The sequence below is a fragment of the Rhinolophus sinicus genome, linkage group LG04, assembly GCF_036562045.2.
Source record: "Rhinolophus sinicus isolate RSC01 linkage group LG04, ASM3656204v1, whole genome shotgun sequence".
NCBI lineage: Eukaryota > Metazoa > Chordata > Mammalia > Chiroptera > Rhinolophidae > Rhinolophus > Rhinolophus sinicus.
In genome coordinates, this window is record NC_133754.1 from 128,806,901 (window position 1) to 128,826,557 (window position 19,657).

The window sequence follows — 19,657 nt, forward strand, 5'->3', positions numbered from 1 at the left end:
TTAAGAAATTACTATGAGCAACTATATGCCAACAAATTTGACAATCTGGAAGAAATGGAGAATTTTCTAGAGACATACAACCTTCCAAGGCTAACTCAAGAAGAAACAGAAAACCTGAATAGACTGATTACCACCAGGGAAATTGAATCAGTAATCAACAGTCTCCCAACAAACAAAAGCCCTGGACCAGATGGCTTTCAGGTGAATTTTACAAAACTTTCAAAAAAGAATTATCACCTATTCTCCTGAAGCTCTTCCAAAAAATCCAGAAGAAGGGAAGACTCCCAAACACTTTTTATGAAGCCACTATCACCCTGATCCCAATATCAGACAAAGGCACCACAAAAAAAGAAAACTACAGGCCAATATCTCTAATGAATACAGATGCAAAAATCCTCAACAAAATATTAGCGAACAGAATTCAGCAATACATTAAAAAGATCACACACCATGATCAAGTGGGATTCATCCCTGGTATGCAAGGGTGGTTCAACATCCGCAAATCAATTAATGTGATACACCACATTAACAAAATGAAAAATAAAAATCACATGATCATATTGATAGATGCAGAAAAAGCATTTGATAAAATCCAGCAGCCATTTACGATAAAAACCCTTAAGAAAGTGGGAATAGAAGGAGCATATCTCAGCAAAATAAAGGCCATATATGATAAACCCACAGCTAACATCATACTCAATGGGGAAAAGCTAAAACCATTCCCCTTAAGATCAGGAACAAGGCAAGATTGCCCACTTTCTCCACTTCTATTCAACATAGTGTTGGAAGTTCTAGCCACAGCAATCAGACAAGAAAAATAAATAAAAGGCATCCAAATCTGTAAGGAGGAAGTAAAATTGTCATTATATGCAGATGACATGATACTATACATAGAGAATCCTAAAGACTCCATCAAGAAACCATTAGAGCTGATAGATGAATTTAGTAAAGTAGCAGGACACAAAACTAATATTCAGAAATCAGCTGCATTTGTATATACCAATAATAAAACATCACAAGGAGAAATTAACAAAACAACCCCATTTACAATTGCTCCAAAGTCTATAAAATACCTGGGAATAAATTTAACCAAAGAAGTAAAAGATCTGTACTCAGAAAATTATAAGACACTGAAGAAAGAAATGAAAGAAGATACAAATAGATGGTAACACATACCATGTTCATGGACAGGAAGAATTAATATAGTTAAAATGTCCATACTGCCTAAGGCAATATACATATTCAACACAATTCTTTTCTAACTACCAACAACGTTTTTCACCGAAATAGAACGTATAATCTTAACATTTATATGGGACCATAAAAGACCCCGGATAGCCTCAGCAATCTTGAGAAATAAGAACAAAGTGGGAGGTATAACAATACCTGAAATCAAATTATACTACATGGCTACAGTAATCAAAACAGCATGGTACTGGCATAAAAACAGACACATAGATCAATGGAAGAGAATAGAGTCCAGAAATAAATCCATGCCTATATGGCCATTTAATCTACGACAATGGAAGCAAGAGTATACGGTGGGGTAAAGACAGTCTATTCAATAAATGGTGCTGGGAAACCTGGACAGACACATGCGAAAAAATGAAGCTGGACCACCTCCTTACACCATATACAAAAATAAATTCAAAATGGCTTAAAGACTTAAATGTAGCATCTGAAACCATAAAATTCCTAGAAGAAAATATAGGAAGAAACTTCACAGACATTACCCAGAGTAAGATTTTTACTGATATATCCCCTCACGCGAGGGAAGTAAGAGAAAAAATAAACATGTGGGATTACATCAAACTAAAAAGTTTTTTCACAGCAAAGGAAACCATCAATAAAACAAAAAGGGTTTCTACTGAATGGGAAAAGATATTTGCCAATGATATATCTAATAAGGGTTAATATCACAAATTTATAAAAACCTCACTCAACTCAACTCCAAAAAAACAAATAACCCAATTAAAAAATGGGCAGAGGACATGAAGAGACATTTTTCTAAAAAGGACATACAGATGGCAAACAGACATATGAAGAAATGCTCAACCTCACTAACCATCAGAGAAATGCAAATAAAAACCACAATGAGATACCACCTCACCCCAGTCAAAATGGCTATCATCAATAAATCAACAAACAACAAGTGCTGGCACGGATGTGGAGAAAAGGGAACGCTTGTGCACTGTTGGTGGGATTGCAGATTGGTGCAGCCACTATGGAAAACAGTATGGAGGTATCTCAAAAATCTGAAAATGGAACTACCTTATGATCCAGCAATTCCACTCCTAGGTATCCATCCGGAGAAATCCAAAACTCTAATTCAAAAATCTTTATGCACTCCTATATTTATTGAAACACTATACACAATAGCCAAGACATGGAAACAACTGAAATGCCCATCGGTAGATGACTGGATTAAGAAACTGTGGTACATTTATACAATGGAGTATTACGCAGCCACAAAGAAGAAAGAAATCTTACCATTTGCAACAACATGGATGGACCTATAGAATATTATGTTAAGTGAAATAAGTCAGACAGAGAAAGACAAATACCATATGATCTCACTTATATGTGGAATCTAAAGAAAAGAATAAGTGAATGAACTAATCAGAAACAGTTTTGGAGACATAGAAGAAAAACTGAGGGTTGCTAGATGGGTGGGGGGGTGGGGATAAGGAGGAAGGTGAGGGGATTAGAAAACAGTTGGTAACCACAATATGGCCACGGGGTTTTGAAAATTAATTTGGGGAATGTAATCAATAATGTTGTATAGATTTTGTAGGGTATCCGATGGACACTTGTCCCATTTCGGAGACGACCTCAGGGATGATGTAGATGCCTGATCACTGCACTGTACACCTGAAGCTGAACAATAATGAATGCCAACTATAATTTTATATATATATAAAATTTATTTTATATATATATAAAATTTATTTTATATATATATATATATATGTATATGTATATGTATATGTATATGTATATGTATATGTATATGTATATGTATATGTATATGTATATATACATACATATATGTATATATGTATGTATATGGTTACAGGAAGCGGAGTACAGCATTAGGAATAGAGACAGTGGAAATGTAATGGCTCTGTGCGATGTCAGAGGGATAGTGGATGGGGGGAGGGGGGTTCACACAGTGTGAGGGATATAAATGATAAACGTCTAAGTATTACTTTGTCTTGTGTACCTGAAACTAAAAAAAAAAAAAGAATATTGATGACTGAGCCATAAAGATGACCTCTCCTTGATTACTTTAAGAACCATAATACACACTCAATTCTACTGGTCACAATAACTTAAAAAAAAAAAGAAAAGTAATAAGTTTCTTAGGTGGAGGCATATAAAATTGCCACTATAGTGGCCATTTTGACATACAATAATAATTTTAATAACTTAAGGCCCCCACACACAAGACTATTTGGATTAAATATGAAATTTTAAGACAATAAACTATTTTTCCACCACTAAGTAAATTAATTTCTTGAAAGTTTTTAAAATAAACAGTAGTGTTAAAACCTTTTTTAAAAAAATGAGTACCAATATAAAATATTTAAATAGACAAATGAAGAGAAACATACAGGCTTTACCAGACTCTAAAGCAAAAGGATAGAAAACATAAGAGAAAATGTAAGGCCCATACAGCATCAAGCAGGGTTATTCAACTTCTCAAAAGGAGGAGAAAGAAATAAAACAGGAGGATATGAGATTGAATTCTGAAGCATCTATCGAGTATTATTTCACAAAGTAAAAATGTTCATCCACCCCAGGCTTACCATCTTCCTCACTTTGGAACTCTTCTGCCACCAACACTGAACTGAACTTCAAGTAGTCTAAATTACAAGTACTCACTTGACGAAAAGCATTTGAAATCTAAATAGCTGCAGGGTAAGACATTTATGGAATTATTCCAATTTCCATGTCTAGATATTTTAACCAATTATCTTTTTTAAAAAGCCTCTCATAGAGAGAAAATAAAATGCCCCAAACTCTGAAAGAAAATGCTGTATTGGAAATAGAATGGCCTGATCTAATGGAAATAGAATGCCCAATGAAGTCGCGCAGATCCTAAGTTCAAATTCTAACTCCAAAACCTACAAATATGTGACTTTAAGAAAATTTATTAGTAACTCTGATCCTTAATTTATGATGCGTTTATAATTTACATTTATGTATTATTATATGTTATCTTTCCAGGTAATTGTGAGGATTACAGAAAATGTGTGTAAAGCATCTAACCCATAATGGTTACATTACTGGCATGATTCAAGATCCTCATGAGAATCCACAAGTGTGATGGCCACATCCCCACTCTGCCTATATCATCAAAGAAACATTCTCTGAACTAAAGGCTAGGACGACTGATCTACCCATTGCCTGGTCTCATCTATTCCCTGCCTGTATTTTTGGTTACCAATTATGTGAGTGGTGTTCTTAAGGCAGGAGGCTGTAGCAATCTGAATTCCACAAACAGAGGCAAATCAATAGCTTCTACTTCTAATAGTACAGAGCTGGTATTCTCACCTGACATTGAGTCACAGAAGGAAGAAGAAGAAAAGCTGGGGTAATTCTCTGTATTTTCTTCTTCCATACAATGAGAGGGAAGACTTGTGACAAAGCAGAAGAAAAGTAAAACACCTTCCATCTCTTTAATTAATATTATTCTCTATGTGTAATAAATGGTTACCACCATCCAAGTCTGAGAATCCAAGAGGAAAGGAAACACTTTCACAGCAGATGGCCTAAAGTCCCAAAGCCATGTAGATGTTGACCAGCTCATGAAAATACTGTGAGCCATGTTGGAATTCAGGCAATGATTTGACTACGAGAGGCCAAAGTAAAATTAGAAGGCACCATTCTCATCAAAGTACAATAATGAGTTAGGGATAGACGACAGTAAAGGATTGGTAAGAAAGATATCAAATTGTACACAGATACTTGCTTCTTAAAAGAGTTTACAGAATAGAAATCAGCCAGTTTCCTGCATGAACTTAGTTCTGTTCAGCTATTTTAATAAAAGATTTTTATTAATTACAAATAAAAGAAAATCCTGTCAAATTCTCAATTCTAATCTAGACCTTAGCTAAAGCACAGGCTTTGTCAATTCAGACCATAACATTATGTGACTCAAAGTATTTGCCACCACCTGGGGGCAGCATACCACTAGCTGCTGGAAGTGACCTAAGGGCAAAGAGCCAATAGAAGACTGAACATGCAAATGACAAAGACCACACCCAAAATATGTCATAAAAATCGGTTTCCAAGGGTATACATTACAACATAAATACATACATACATTCAGATATACACGCGTATAGTTTATATATTTACATATAAAATATATAAGTAGAAATATAATAGTATATAACATTATGTTATATGTAAGTTGTATTATTTTATATGTAAACATATAATAAAATAAATTGAGTGTGCCTATATGTGAATGAATACCTGTGTATACAGTAAGTCCTCATTTAATGTCATCCATAGGTTCTGTTTCTTTACACGAAACAACACATAATGAAACAAATTTTACCACAGGCTAATTGATATAAATAAGAGTTAAGTTCCTATGCCACCTCATCAACATTATAACTAAACGTTAAACAAAATGATATTATTCAAGGACCTGCTGTATACATATGAATATGATTGAAAACTGGAAGGTCAGTATGTCATTTTTTATTTAAAAAAATAAAAATTTTAATAATAAATTATACAGTTTCTTTTTGTAAAGCTCATAAAAGAATTTTCTCTACTGTGTAGCTCACTAATTCAGAATATGACTAAGTGGCTTTACAGAGGAAAATCTGATTCATCGCTATTGAGTTCTTGAAGTGGGCAACATATGGCAGGTAATAGGAATATGCATATTTTCAAGTCTAGAAGCAATAATATCTGTTCTAAAACCTAAGAATGATTTTGTTAAAAGGCAAATAATGTTTTATTCTGTCATGAAAATATTTATACACAAAGAAAACATACAGCTCTTATCAACTTTAAATAGGTATGAAGCATTTTATTTTTCTTAAATATAAAATATAAAAATTTATTTCTGTGACATATTAATACTACAATTTTTCAACAATAACACTCTTTAAAGCTATTAAGGGCCCAAAGAAAAGTCTTTAAGCAATACTAATAAATGTATTTGGCTTTTATATATAAAGCATCTTGATCATGTACATTGTCAAGTTCTTTGCAATTATTTTTGTTTCTTAATCTATACAATGTAAGCAATAATACTTATCTCTTAAAATGTTGTAACTGTTAAATAATATAATATGAAATGCCTTAAAATGTGTCTAACCAAAGTGTACACTCAGATATGTTAATGCTCCCTCTTTTCTAAAACTACACTACACATAGCAAATTAACTTTACATAAAATTATTTGAATAAAAAACACCTGTGTGGGGGGAAATTCATTGTTCCTTTTTATGCTCAGTGCAAAACAAAACAATATAACTCTCCTTATCTGTTACACTGACAAATGTTCTTGGGTATCAATTGCTAACATTGGTATTTTATTGATAACGCCTAATGGTATCCAATGCTGATGAGGATGGGGCTCAGCAGGTGCTCTTAAACACACTTTCAGGAGTTTCTCCAAAGAGGACATAGAGATGGCCAACAGACACATGAAAAGATGCTCAACATCACTCATCATCAGAGAAAAGCAAATAAAAAACACAATGAGGTATCACCTCACCCCAGTTAGAATGGTTATCATCATCAAGACAAATAACAAGTGTTGGAGAGGCTGTGGAGAAAAAGGAACCCTCATACACTGTTGGTGGGAATGCAGACTGGTGCGGCTGCTATGGAAGGCAGTGTGGAGGTTCCTCAAAAAATTACGAATAGAATTACTGTATGACCCAGCAATCCCTCTCCTGGGTATCTACCCAAAAAATCTGAAAACATTTATCCATAAAGACATATGTGTTTCAATGTTCATTGCAGCTTTATTTACAGTGGCCAAGACATGGAAACAACCAAAATGTCCTTCGATAGATGACTGAATAAAGAAGTTGTGGTATATATGGAACACTATTCTGCCATAAGAAAAGATGAAATAGTGCCATTTGCGACAACATGGATGGATCTTAAGATTATTATGCTAAGCGAAAAAATCAGACAGAAAAAGAGAACCATATGATTTCATTGATATGAGGGATATAATACTGAAAGCAACAAAGGAACAAGACAAACAAACAAAGAAACAAAACTTCTAGACACAGACAATAGTTTAGTGGTTACCAGATGGTAAGGGGGAAGGAGGTGATAGAGGAGGGTAAACAGGTCAAATACATGGTGATGGAAGGAGAACTGCCTCTGGGTGAACACACAATGTGATATACAGATGATGTATTACGGAATTGTCCACCTGAAACCTGTGTAACTTTACTAACCATTGTCACCCCAATAAACTTTAATTAAAAAAGAAATAAAAAATAAAAGTACAAAAAAAAGTACACAGCAGATGTAAACACCAATCTAAAAAAAATTCATAGCCTTAAAAACACATACACACATCACTTTAAAGTATCTATATTTTTGAACCAGTACATCTGCTTCTTGAGCCCTATCCTGAGAATACAAAGAGCTATGTAGTCAAAGACAATCATAAGATGCCCATCTTAATTTTAACAGTGAAAAATGAACAAAATTTGAATTTCCAACAACGGGAAAATAGTTAAATATATTTCAGCACATTCATAAGATGGAATATTATATGGCTCATTAAAATAAGGTTTTTAAATAATCTTAATGAATGTCAATCCCATTCACCTGGTTGCTGAAGATTATCCTTGAATCATCTCTTTCACACTTCACTTCTAATCCATTTGAAACTCCTTAAATTTTATCTTCAAAATGTAAATATATCCAAAATCTCACCACTGTTTACGCCTACTACCCTGTTCTAAGCCACCATCTCTGTTCTAAATTATATTGTTAGCCTCTGACTGGTGACTCTGTTTCCACTTTTGCATACCTACATTCTAACAGATGCTAGAATGATGTAAATGTAAATGTAAATAATGCCACTCTACCCAAAAAAACAGGATGCAAAACTATATACAGCATACTTTGTTATATTTGCCAAAATATTAATAATGTTTATATATGGGTGAGAATGGGGTTACATACACTTTGGAAGAGGTATGTTTTTAAAGGTTTTCTTACTGTGAGCATGTTTAATCAATAAAAAGAGCAAAATTAAGGGAATGCTTATAAAAAAAAATTATACAGAGTTGAACTGTATGATTCAAAATATTTTAAGTAGTATTTAAAATATGGTATAACCAAAAGTTAGTATTCAATTAAGAAACATGATAATTCTAATCTTAAATTACTACTCATTGAGGACAAGTTTAAACATGGAAAAAGCTATTTTAAAATTATATATGAGAACATACACTTTGAAAAAAAGAAATTATGTCATAATGAGTTTAAACAGAAAAGGGATTTTTTCTTTTATTATGTATTTTTCTGTTGTTCAGTCTACCAAAAAGGGGAATAACATTTTTTATGAAATTCTTAGCTTCTAGCTTGAATCTTCTCTGCTAATTTTGTTTAAATGACCTGAGAGCTGTTTCTTTCTTAATTTTTTTTTCTCTGACCTTGAAATATAATGGACTACTTCATAGGTCTCAATGGTATAAGTCATTAGGAAGATAAAAAATATATGGGATTAAAGTAAAAAATGATAAGACTTTTAAATTAAGTAATGACGTTAATAATCCTACTTTATGAAAATGGGTTATGTGATAGATTTTAATTATTATAATCAGGGTTTATCAACTAAAAAATGTTTAAATTTTTTAAAGTAAATTAATTTTGGGGGCTCTCTCATTTAAAAGTTTACTAGAGAAAATATGGCTATATATAAAAAAATTAATAAATAAATGACTTCATTTACATTCTATACCCTCAGAGTATAGCAAATAATTTTATTAAGATTATAAAGGTTAGGACTTTTTTTTAATAAAAAGCAGATAAATATTCATAAAATGTGATCCTTTACCAGTATTACTACAAATCCCAAAAAATCTTTGCAAATTATTCCATTTGAAATTTGAAAAACATACTCCTTTTTCTTCTTGCTTCTTCTTTCCCATCTTTAATCTAAGTGTAATTAAGTTTTGAGAGTGGAAAATAGTAAAGCACAGAGTTCGTTTTCTATTACAATTGAGATATAAGCAAGAAAAAGCTAAAGCAGCTGCAAGAAGATGAGGAATGACACAGGGAGCTGGGAGGAGGCAGGAGTCTCTGAGACCCTGTGAGGCTACTACAGCTTGATGGGATGGAGTATAAGAGAGAAGTACACAGATGACAGAAAATGATGATGAAAAAGGGCATGTGAATAAGAGTTGCATCAGAGTTAGACAAAGGAACTATTTGGCAGGCCTGCTATGAATAAATCTTTTATTTTTTTCTATAAGCTATTTTCTCTAAACCAATGTCTAGGAATTTTCATGGACAGAATTATAAAATTGTGACAATTCAGATAATTTAAGATTTTATAATACTTTCAGAAGCTCCCATCATTGTTATATCAAAAATCTCACCAACCACTAAGATATAGGTATTCTTTTTAATTAAATTCAATATGTTCTCCACAAAATCAAGTACTGCACTTTCCACACAGTGAAGGCTCAAATATGTATATTAATTAGATGACCAAAATTTATTTTTCAAGAAAGATGAATCAAGTGGTGATTTTTTCACCTTTACAGAATGATTCTTTGGTTTAAAATGATCCTACAAATATAAAAATATTTTTAAATTTTCTATAAATAATCAACACACCAAGTACATTTCAGATGTAGAGTTATCAGAATTTAACACATACCTAACTTTTCCTAGGAAAAATAAGGAGTAACTATAGCTTTATTCTAAACCTAAATGATTCAGTCATTCTTTTTTTTTTTTTTTTTTAAAGATTTTATTAGGGAAGGGGAACAGGACTTTATTGGGGAAGTGTGTACTTCCAGGACTCTTTCCAAGTTAAGTTGTTGTCCTTTCAATCTTAGTTGTGGAGGGTGCAGCTCAGTTCCAGGTCCCGTTGTTGTTGTTAGTTGCAGGGGGCGCAGCCCACCATCCCTTGCAGGTGTCGAACCGGCAACCTTATGGTTGAGAGCCCACTGGCCCATGTGGGAATCGAACCAGCAGCCTTCGGCATTAGGAGCATGGAGCTCCAACTGCCTGAGCCACCGGGCCTGTCCCAATTCAGTCATTCTTAATGTCAAACTTACTAGAGGGCAAAATAAAATATAAATACACACACACACACATACACACACACACGTGTGTATGTGTGTGTGTGTGTATATACATATCTTTTCATATAAGCAATGTCATTCAGGAAAGTCATTCAGTTTCTCCTTACTCTAAAATATTTTAAAAAGTAACACAGTGAGGGATATAAATGATAAATGTCTATTACATTGTTTTGTACACCTGAAACTAATTTTTTTGAAAGAAGGAAAGAAAAGATAACATATGGAAGTTTGCTTTAAGTTAAAGAATCTGACATAACTTAGAAGAATGTCACAAACACATTAGAAATGTCATTTAGGAAAACAAACAAAAAAAGACATTCTGAGGACAATTGGGGAGTTTGAACATGGATTATATATATATTAAATTATATTACTGAATTTAAAAAAAAAGTAACACAAATCTAATGCCCATCAGAAGATGAATAACTAAATAAACAATGTCATTTACATTATGGAGTTCTGTACATTAATTAAAATGATAAATAGATCAAGTAAGGCGCATGTAAGGCTCAAAGAGTATAGGCTATTTTAATCCAGACTTGTGGTTTCTTGGACAACACAACTGTCTCAAAGTTGGTAGGTTTTAATCTCTTTTCTTCTAGTCAGTGCCACATGCCAATAAATATACCAAGATTCTTTCTTGGAGATTACCCGCATTATTGATTTCCCTTTTTCCATATACCCATGTGTACACGCAGGCATTGCGCTTAATGGTGGTTACCTTGAGGCCATCTAAGATAACTGGCTAGAATAAGAGAGCTACACCCCTAATTTGTTCTTTGCTCCGGGACTGAGACTTAATGGGCTCCTTCTAGGCCCCAGATTTCTAGATTCTCTCTCCCTCTTCCCTTTTATTTATGTTCACAAACGAACTAATTCTTTCCTGACTTCATCTCTTTCTTGTAATACCTTGTCCAAAACAAAGTATCAACGCCAACATATATTACCACCAATTCTTTCTAACTACTTCCCCTAGATCTATAGGATCAGCAGTCCTAAATTATCACAAGTACAGTTTTATCAAATATTTTGCCACAGCTTAACATGAATTTCCATCTTTCCACCTCTGATGTTTCCTCACCACGAACTGCCTGATTACTAAGCCACTGCCTCAGGCTTTAGGTATTGGTTACAGCAGTAACCTATTTTAAGATACAAATTTCTGTATTATTTCCCACAAGTATTTTACCCACAGGTTGACTCCCTCATTAAAATAATTGTGCTTAGGGGCCGGCCCGGTGGATTAGGCAGTTAGAGCCCCATGCTCCTAACTCCGAAGGCTGCCGGTTCGATTCCCACATGGGCCAGTGGGCTCTCAACCACAAGGTTGCCAGTTCAATTCCTCGAGTCCCACAAGGGATGGTGGGCCCCGCTCCCTGCCAACTAAGATTGAACACAGCACCTTGAGCTGAGCTGCCGCTGAGCTCCCAGATGGCTCAGTTGGTTGGGAGCGTGTCCTCTCAACCACAAGGTTGCTGGTTCGACTCCCACAAAGGATGGTAGGCTGTGCCCCCTGCAGCTAGCAACGGCAACTGGACCTGGAGCTGAGCTGCGCCCTCCACAACTAAGACTGAAAGGACAACAACTTGACTTGGAAAAAAAAAAGTCCTGGAAGTACACACTGTTCCCCCAATAAAGTCCTGCTCCCCTTCCCCAATAAAATCTTTTAAAAAAAATGAAAAAATAAAAATAATTGTGTTTATTTTAATCATTCTTCAGTTACTCCATTAACATGCAGTGTCCATCACCAATCTGAAGTCTATAAAGCATAAAAATATGTAAGGCACGATCCAAGATAAAACGGTTAGTATAAATAGTTACCAAATTTAAGTCCAAACTTGAAGTCAAGAAAAAAATAAGATACATTGGATTTGTGGCTTTTGTATGAACTACTGTACACCACATACAATTTTAAAAAACAAAAACTTGCCTAACAAAACTGCCTCAGAGGTCCAACAGTACTAAAGATATTACAGAGCAGATTAACAATATAAAATATCTCTCAGCTTAACAGGTAGCTCTTTACTAGCCCATGGGGGTTGATGCCTAGATGTCCCTAAGTGTTATGATTATAAACTCTAGCCTCCAGCTAGGTTCGCACACCTCAGTGAGCTACTTAGACTTCGCTGCCTCTCACCATTCGGTTTTGAGTACCTTCTTATTTCTCGTACCTGAGCATTGTGTTCGCTTTGTTTTTAGCTTGGCTAAATACCCCACAATGCACCTGTAATATTTTATCTAGTTCCACTCCATGTGTTTACAGTGAGATGGAAAGTTTGCAAAATTTTAATAACCGAAAACTGACAAGGACAGTTGAGATAAATTATGTCAATCATGACTATGGACATACATTTTAAAATCTTAAGTGAAAAATTAATAATCTGAGGGCAGCAATGTATTTTTAAAAATCATCACAACTAAGTGGGGTTTATTTCAGGAATGCAAGACTGACTTAAGATTAGAATACAGAATAATGTAATGCAGGGTCAGCAAACTTTAGATAGGAAATACTTTGTGTGCCACCTCGGTCACATATTCTTTGATTTCTTTGATTCATTTTTTTTGTTTGTTTGTTACATATGGTCCTTTAAACACGTGAAAACCATTCTTAGCTCACTGGCCAAATACAGGTTGTGGGCCATAGTTTGCCAATCCCTGATATAATTCAACATTCTAACAGAATAAAAGAAAAAAAACCATAAAATTATCTCAATATATGCATAAAATGTATTTGATAATATCTAACATTCATTCATGATTTTTTTAAAATAATGCAGAATCTAGGATGATAACTCCCTTAACCCAATAAAGATGATATATCAACTAAAAACCTGTAGCAAACTTCCTCCTTAATGTAGAAATGTTAGAAAGATTCTCTAAGACTGGGAACAAAATAAGGATGCCTACCTACTGTTTCTACTTCTACTTAACATTGTATCTTTGTCAGTATATTAAGGAAGGAAAAAAAAATTAAAGTATTAAGATTTGAAAAGGAGAGGCAAAACTCAATAATATGAAGGTCTAATTAGAAAACCCTACAAAGTACAGATAAAGTATTACTTGAATTGGTAAGAGTTTAGCAATGCGGATGAATATGAGATTAATGTATCTGTCTATTTATTCATGTGCCAGTTACTTGGCTGATCTTAGGCTGTGAAGGCTCCTGAAGGAACTAAATTAGGCAAGCTTTCTTCCAGAGAAAATTTTACATTAGCTTCTGTCTAGACATTACTGACCTGAGATTATCCCATTCAGGTTACTAGGCAATTCCTTAATAAGTGCAGCTCAGGTTCAAGGCCTGATGTGCTTGGTGGAGCCCAAAGCTTAGCCTCCCACTTCCTGCACTGGATTTGGTGTTTGCCTACAGGGTAAGCCCAGCATGTGTTCACGGTGCTAACTTTGATTTCCACTTGTTGGAGCTGGTCGGTGGTGTTTGTTCTGTGAGATTTCCTTCCTCTTTTTTGTTTTCTTTTATTACCTTTTCTTTTTTTTTTTTAATTAAAGTTTATTGGGGTGACAATCGTTAGTAAAGTCACATCGGTTTCAGGTATACAATTCTGTAATCATCTATATACATTTCCTTTACACTTTAATGCACTGCTGCAATACAGGAAGTGTCTTATCCAAAATCTAGCTGTATCGTAAAGGAAGGCCATTCATTCTGTGTATCAAGTCCAAAGTATGATTTATAAAAAACCATTGCCTATAGAAAAATGATTAAAAACAAACCCCAAATGTTAACAGTGGTTGTTTTCAGATGGTAATTTGTTTTCTCTTCTGTATTTCCCTATCTTCTATTCATGATCTTATTTGTTTTTATAAAGAAGAAGCAACACACTTTATTTTTTTAAAAGAAATTATGCACAGAACACATTAAAAAATTATTTCTTTAAGTATTATTGAAAAACAAAACAATATGCTTGCTTTTCCAACAGTACCTTAATTAAATCTCATAAAAATTCTGTAACTTAAGGATCATCATCCCTAATTTTGCAGCAGAGGAAACTGAGGCTCCGAAAGGTTAAGTTATTTGCCCAAGTGACAGAACTGGGATTTGAATTCAGAAATACTTGTTCCAAGGCCAGTGCTTTTTCTACTGAATCATACTGCCTCCCACAAGAGATCATTTTCACATTACCACCTGCTAGTTCTAATTAAGAGGTAGTAATTAAACAATTCTCCGCTCCTGACAATATTTAAACTACTGGCATTTTAAAGAAATTAATACAAACAGCTTTTTATCTGCTGGAAGATACTATAACTAAACACAAACTACAAGCTATTGCAAAGAGAAAAAAACTGCTTTTTCAAAGCATGGTTAATTACATTATCTATTAATGAAGCATAAAAATGGTGTTCAATGACCAATTGCAAAAATGTTCAACTTACCTAGTAATCAAAGACATACAGAGTAACAATGACATAATGATCAAATTAGCCAAAAAAATTTTTAAATAGTAATAGCGAGGTTGGGTAAAAAGTGAAATTCTGATACATTTTTGGTGAGAGTGTAACTGGTAAAAATTTGCTGTAGGCCAACTGATAATATATACATTTTAAAACATATGTGGCTTTTGACCTAGTAATTCTCATCTAGGAATTCATCCTAAGGAAATAATCACAGATTTGTAAATAAAGATTTAGCTACATGGTTGCTCATCTTAGAAGTACTTATTACAGCAAAACAGAAAAAAAGAAAGAAAGAAAAAGAAACTGGACTGAATTTAAGTCTACAATAATAAAGAAATTAGGTTAATAATTTTTAATAAATTTTTCTAAAAACTAAATCCCAGTTTCAATATTTTATAGGCCAGGGAACCCTGAGCAAATCCATTCAACTCTCTCAATTTATCAAAAAACAATGGAACAATAATAGCACCTATTTCACAGGGGTAATTTAAGAATGATGTAAAATAATTCATCTAGAGACTGCAGCATAGAGCCTGGCATATGCACAGTGCCAATCAATAATATACATAATGTGGTTAGGAAGGCAGATGTGAATCTGACTCCCTAGGTCTATCACTTACTAATGGTTGTGCAAAGTTACATAACCTCTTTGTATTTCTGTTTTCTCATCTACACATTGAGAATAATACCATAGAGTTTGTGTGAGGTTTATATGAGATAATTATTTATAAGTATTTAGCATAGTGCCTGGTAAACAGGAAGCTCTCAATAAATTTTGACGATTTTATTGGTAATATTAACATTTAGCTACTAGAATAAATACAGATTATTTGTATAAGAAATTATATACTAACTCTGAGTTGCTTACTGCTTTTAGGTTTGATACCCAATATAAAAGCTATGGTATATCATTTTGGTTTTCCTAGAATTAGTTGTTCCATTCCAGTGTGTATAACCTCACTAGTGAAAACTCCACAAGCATTATAATCATAAACTACAATTCTTGGCTCAGAGTTAGAGCCAACATTTCCAAAAGATACCATAGTCATAAATCCATTAATGAAATCTTCTAAATGACAACTATTTTATTTTAACTTCTGTTTTCCCTTCTGAATACCTTTCCCACAAATAGATGACAGGAAGAACAACTCCTAACCAAATCTCCTTCACCCTCAAACATGCACTTATATAAGATTCAGAGAGATCCAGATGCAAAACCTTTCAAAATCCAAAAGATACATGGAATTTCAAGGTCCAGAGGGAACAAAACAAGGAAAAAGAAAAAAAACACTAAAGAGAGAAAGAAACAAGAAAGATAAATGAAACAAAGGAGCAAATTATTGTTGAAAAATATCTCCACTTTGTTCTCAAATAGCAAGTAAAACCTACTTATACATTTTCAATACACACGAATCCTGCTTGGAATCAAGGTCCCAGAACCATATTTCATTCCATCCTTATAAGCGTTATAGAATAAACATTTCCTATCTTGGGATCTGTTCCCTACTCAGGAGATATATATGATTCCCTCAAGGATCCACACCTAGAGGAAACAAACCATTATGCAAAGAATATTTTCCCACCTTAACAGCTTCTCCGAGAGTTTGGTTTTTGTCAGCTTCCTCACTGGAATGTAGTTCAAGTCTATAATTCAACTCCTGTAGTTGTTGCGCCTGTTCATTCAATAGCATTTGTGCCTGCTGTTCCCGAAGTAATGCATTATTCAGTTCTTCACAGGCACTTTCAAACTTCTCATGGGTGATCAATTTCTGAAACAAGGGGGAAAAAGTTCAACAATCAGCTAACTACATTTTGTATCATTTAATCTTCAGAACTGTATTTGTTAACATGAAGAACATAACACATACATTTGTAAATGTCTGATACAAGACAAAAAATACTATTAGTTTGGTGCAAAAGTAACTGCGGTTTTTGCAATGAAAGCTTTTAACAAGTTCCTGTGCTTTTCAATGATTCCCTAAAAGTCTGTGTTCAGTGTATGTTACCATCCAGGCCACCCTTGTCAACATGCCCTCCTGGGAGACTCCTTACCAGACCATACCTCCTGAATCCCACCACAACTCTCATTACCATATAATCTTCTTTTATTTTCTTCACAGTCATTATCATTATCTAAATGCATCTCATATAGTTGTTCACGTTTTTTATCACCTGTCTGCAGGCTGCCACCACCCATTGAAGGATGGGAGCTCCACTGAGTGGGGACCTCACTCAGCTGGCTCATCCAATACACAGAAGAGTGCCTGCCATGTAACAGGTTCTCAAGAGATATTTGTTGAATGAAAGAATATTCAGATATAAACATCTGCCAGAAAAACTGTGCACCATAACATATAACATGGTTTTTATAATATCGTGACTGCTCTGGAGAGCAAAGCACTCTGCTCTGGGATAACTAATGACAGTTCTAGACAAGGGCCATCCTTTCAGGGGTGTGGAACCCAAGGCAGACCACACTTGGTTTATATCCTGTTCAAACCATTTAAACAACTGAAAATTGGCTACAACAAACAACAAGAGACATCTTGATCTTGAAGAACAAAAATCAGGAAGGTTTCCCAAAAGGTAACCTGAGAAATGTATGTGGAAATTAAAGGAAACCATGCAATTCACTTAATCACAGTAAGTGTATATATGTATATCTATTTAAGATTGATAATTTCCCCATTGTTAAAAAGAATTTGAGGTGGATTAATATAATTAACCACAAATATAAAGCAAATTGATTTAAAATATTTAAAAATCTAGCGGGTCAGGAGAGGCCAAAAACCTATTGAGTCTAGGCATCTAAAATGGTAAATTATTACAGTTGAATGTAGACTTTACCTCTGAGTTTTCTGACAAATGAGAAAAGAATAGAAATGTGCTTAGTTATATTTCCTCTTGGGCCAATAATAGCAAGTATATGGCTCATATAGAAAAAAAAAAACTTTTGCTAGAACTAAGTTTGAGGACAAATTTATTACATGGGTCTTTCTATATTATAATATGTAAGTACTCAGTTTTACTTTGGCACCAGGTACCTGGTCTGCTACCTCCTGGAAGCAACTGTCTTTTGCTATTATTTGCCCTTTCAAAGGTGTATATAATGGAATACACCTTTGAAACTCAATACTGATTAAGTTTCAAAAGGCAACAGTGCAGCATAAAAATAGATTCCTAATGATTAACCTAAGTTAATACAAAGTAATGAGAAAGCTCACAAAGCACTAAGGAGAGCTGCCTCATTTATTGAGAGTCAACTAGTAAAGGTGTATCTAACACATCACTGACACTTGTACAGTGCTTAGACTTTCGGGAACACACTTTTTACTCCCTCTTAACAGGTGCCTCACTCTTCACATTGCCTATTATTACAAATACAACTTTCACTTTCAAAATATCAACTATGACAACCTCCTCTCGGCACTCCAGCTCCATTTCAACTTCTTAATATCCCTCTATTCCCCAACGCCACAGCACTCTTCTGGGTCATATGAACAAATATTTTTGCACTTCTTCTACCTTCTATTGGTTAGGTTGTTTTAAATTATCGCTCCTTGCCATCAGACCATTCTGTCCTGGGCAATCTACTTGACCTCTATAAATCAAGATCCCTGCCATTTTGCAGAACCTCTTTCCACTCCTCCAGAATTTCTCATTTTCTTAAAAACTTAGCTAATTTTAGCCTCTCTCTTGTCCATCTATCCCTCCCAGAGACTCCCTCCATTCTGTTCACTCTTCCACAAGCAAATAGGATCAAACAAGTGTGGCAATGTAAAATAAGAAAGAGATGGTGTGTGAAAGCAGCTGTATGGAGCTAATAAACCAAAATAAGATCATGAGAGTTAGCTGTTGAAGAACAACTGTCAGTAGATGAACACGGTATTCCAAAACAATGAAAGTACTGAATAGCTTTTGGCAGGCTGGATGTTTCCTTTTCTGTTACAATTTTAGACCAACCTAAACAACCTGTTTTATTTTCCTCCTACATACTTTGCTTGAACCAGTGAAAGGCACACACCCCAATTTGTTTTAGAGGAAAATAGCATCTTCTTTTCCATCTATTATGTTTTTAATAAAATCATTCTTCATTAATACAGCCATTAACCAGTGTCAGTGAAGTGGTTAACCACTACAGTGAAAACCACTACAGTGAACATTGACCACTATAGTGAAGTGGTTAAAAGTATGAGTTTTGGAGCCTGACTACCAAGGTTCAAATCCTGTCATTTCCACTTACTAACTGTGCAACTTTGGGCAAGTTACTTAGCTGCTCTGTGCTCCATATTTCTCATCTGTAAAATAAAGATAATAATAGTATTGAGCTGTTATTGATATGAGAGGACAAAATGAATCAACATCCTAAAGTACTTAGGGTCAGGGCCTGATACATGGCCAATATGTCACTAAACATTAGAAATCATCACTCTATAACTTTACACCTTGTAATTGTGTGTCAAAATATAAAAATTATGTATCTCATTCCCTCAATTTTACTTTAATTAATCCAATTTTCATTTCTACACTTCAGTGGAAGTAATTCACACTAAACATTTTCTGAAACACAGCCTTAGGGTTTGCTGCAAGTCAATTATTCAACCAAAGCCCTTACAAGAGGATTCTATCACCTTCCAGCAACTGTTCTTCAAACTCTTATAACCCCTCTAGATTCTAGAAAATGAGTCCTGGCTACTTCCAAACTAATGAAAGATAAGATGTTTACTTGTTTTCCTAATGAATTTCCTATGAACTAGGAAATCCTAGAATTCTTCATACATATTCCAAGAAGTAATGTATATAAAGAATCTTCCAGTTTTTCAGGAAACCCACTATTAGATAAAACCTCATTATAGTTGACTATATTCTAAATCTCAAATTGCATCAATGGCCCTCTCTTTCCATTTCAGCAGGCCATCTCAATGTCCA

At 34.2% G+C, this 19,657-nt stretch overlaps 1 protein-coding gene across 5 annotated transcripts in view; it reads right to left on the reverse strand.

Moving 5' to 3' along the window:
* Positions 1-19,657, reverse strand: part of CCDC171 (coiled-coil domain containing 171) — a 276,992-nt gene that overhangs the window by 127,237 nt on the left and 130,098 nt on the right. For all 5 annotated transcript variants that reach the window (XM_074330354.1, XM_074330355.1, XM_019739198.2 and 2 more), the window contains one exon: positions 16,312-16,497. In XM_074330354.1, coding sequence (XP_074186455.1) covers positions 16,312-16,497 — 186 coding nt within the window. The remainder of the gene's footprint in view (positions 1-16,311; positions 16,498-19,657) is intronic.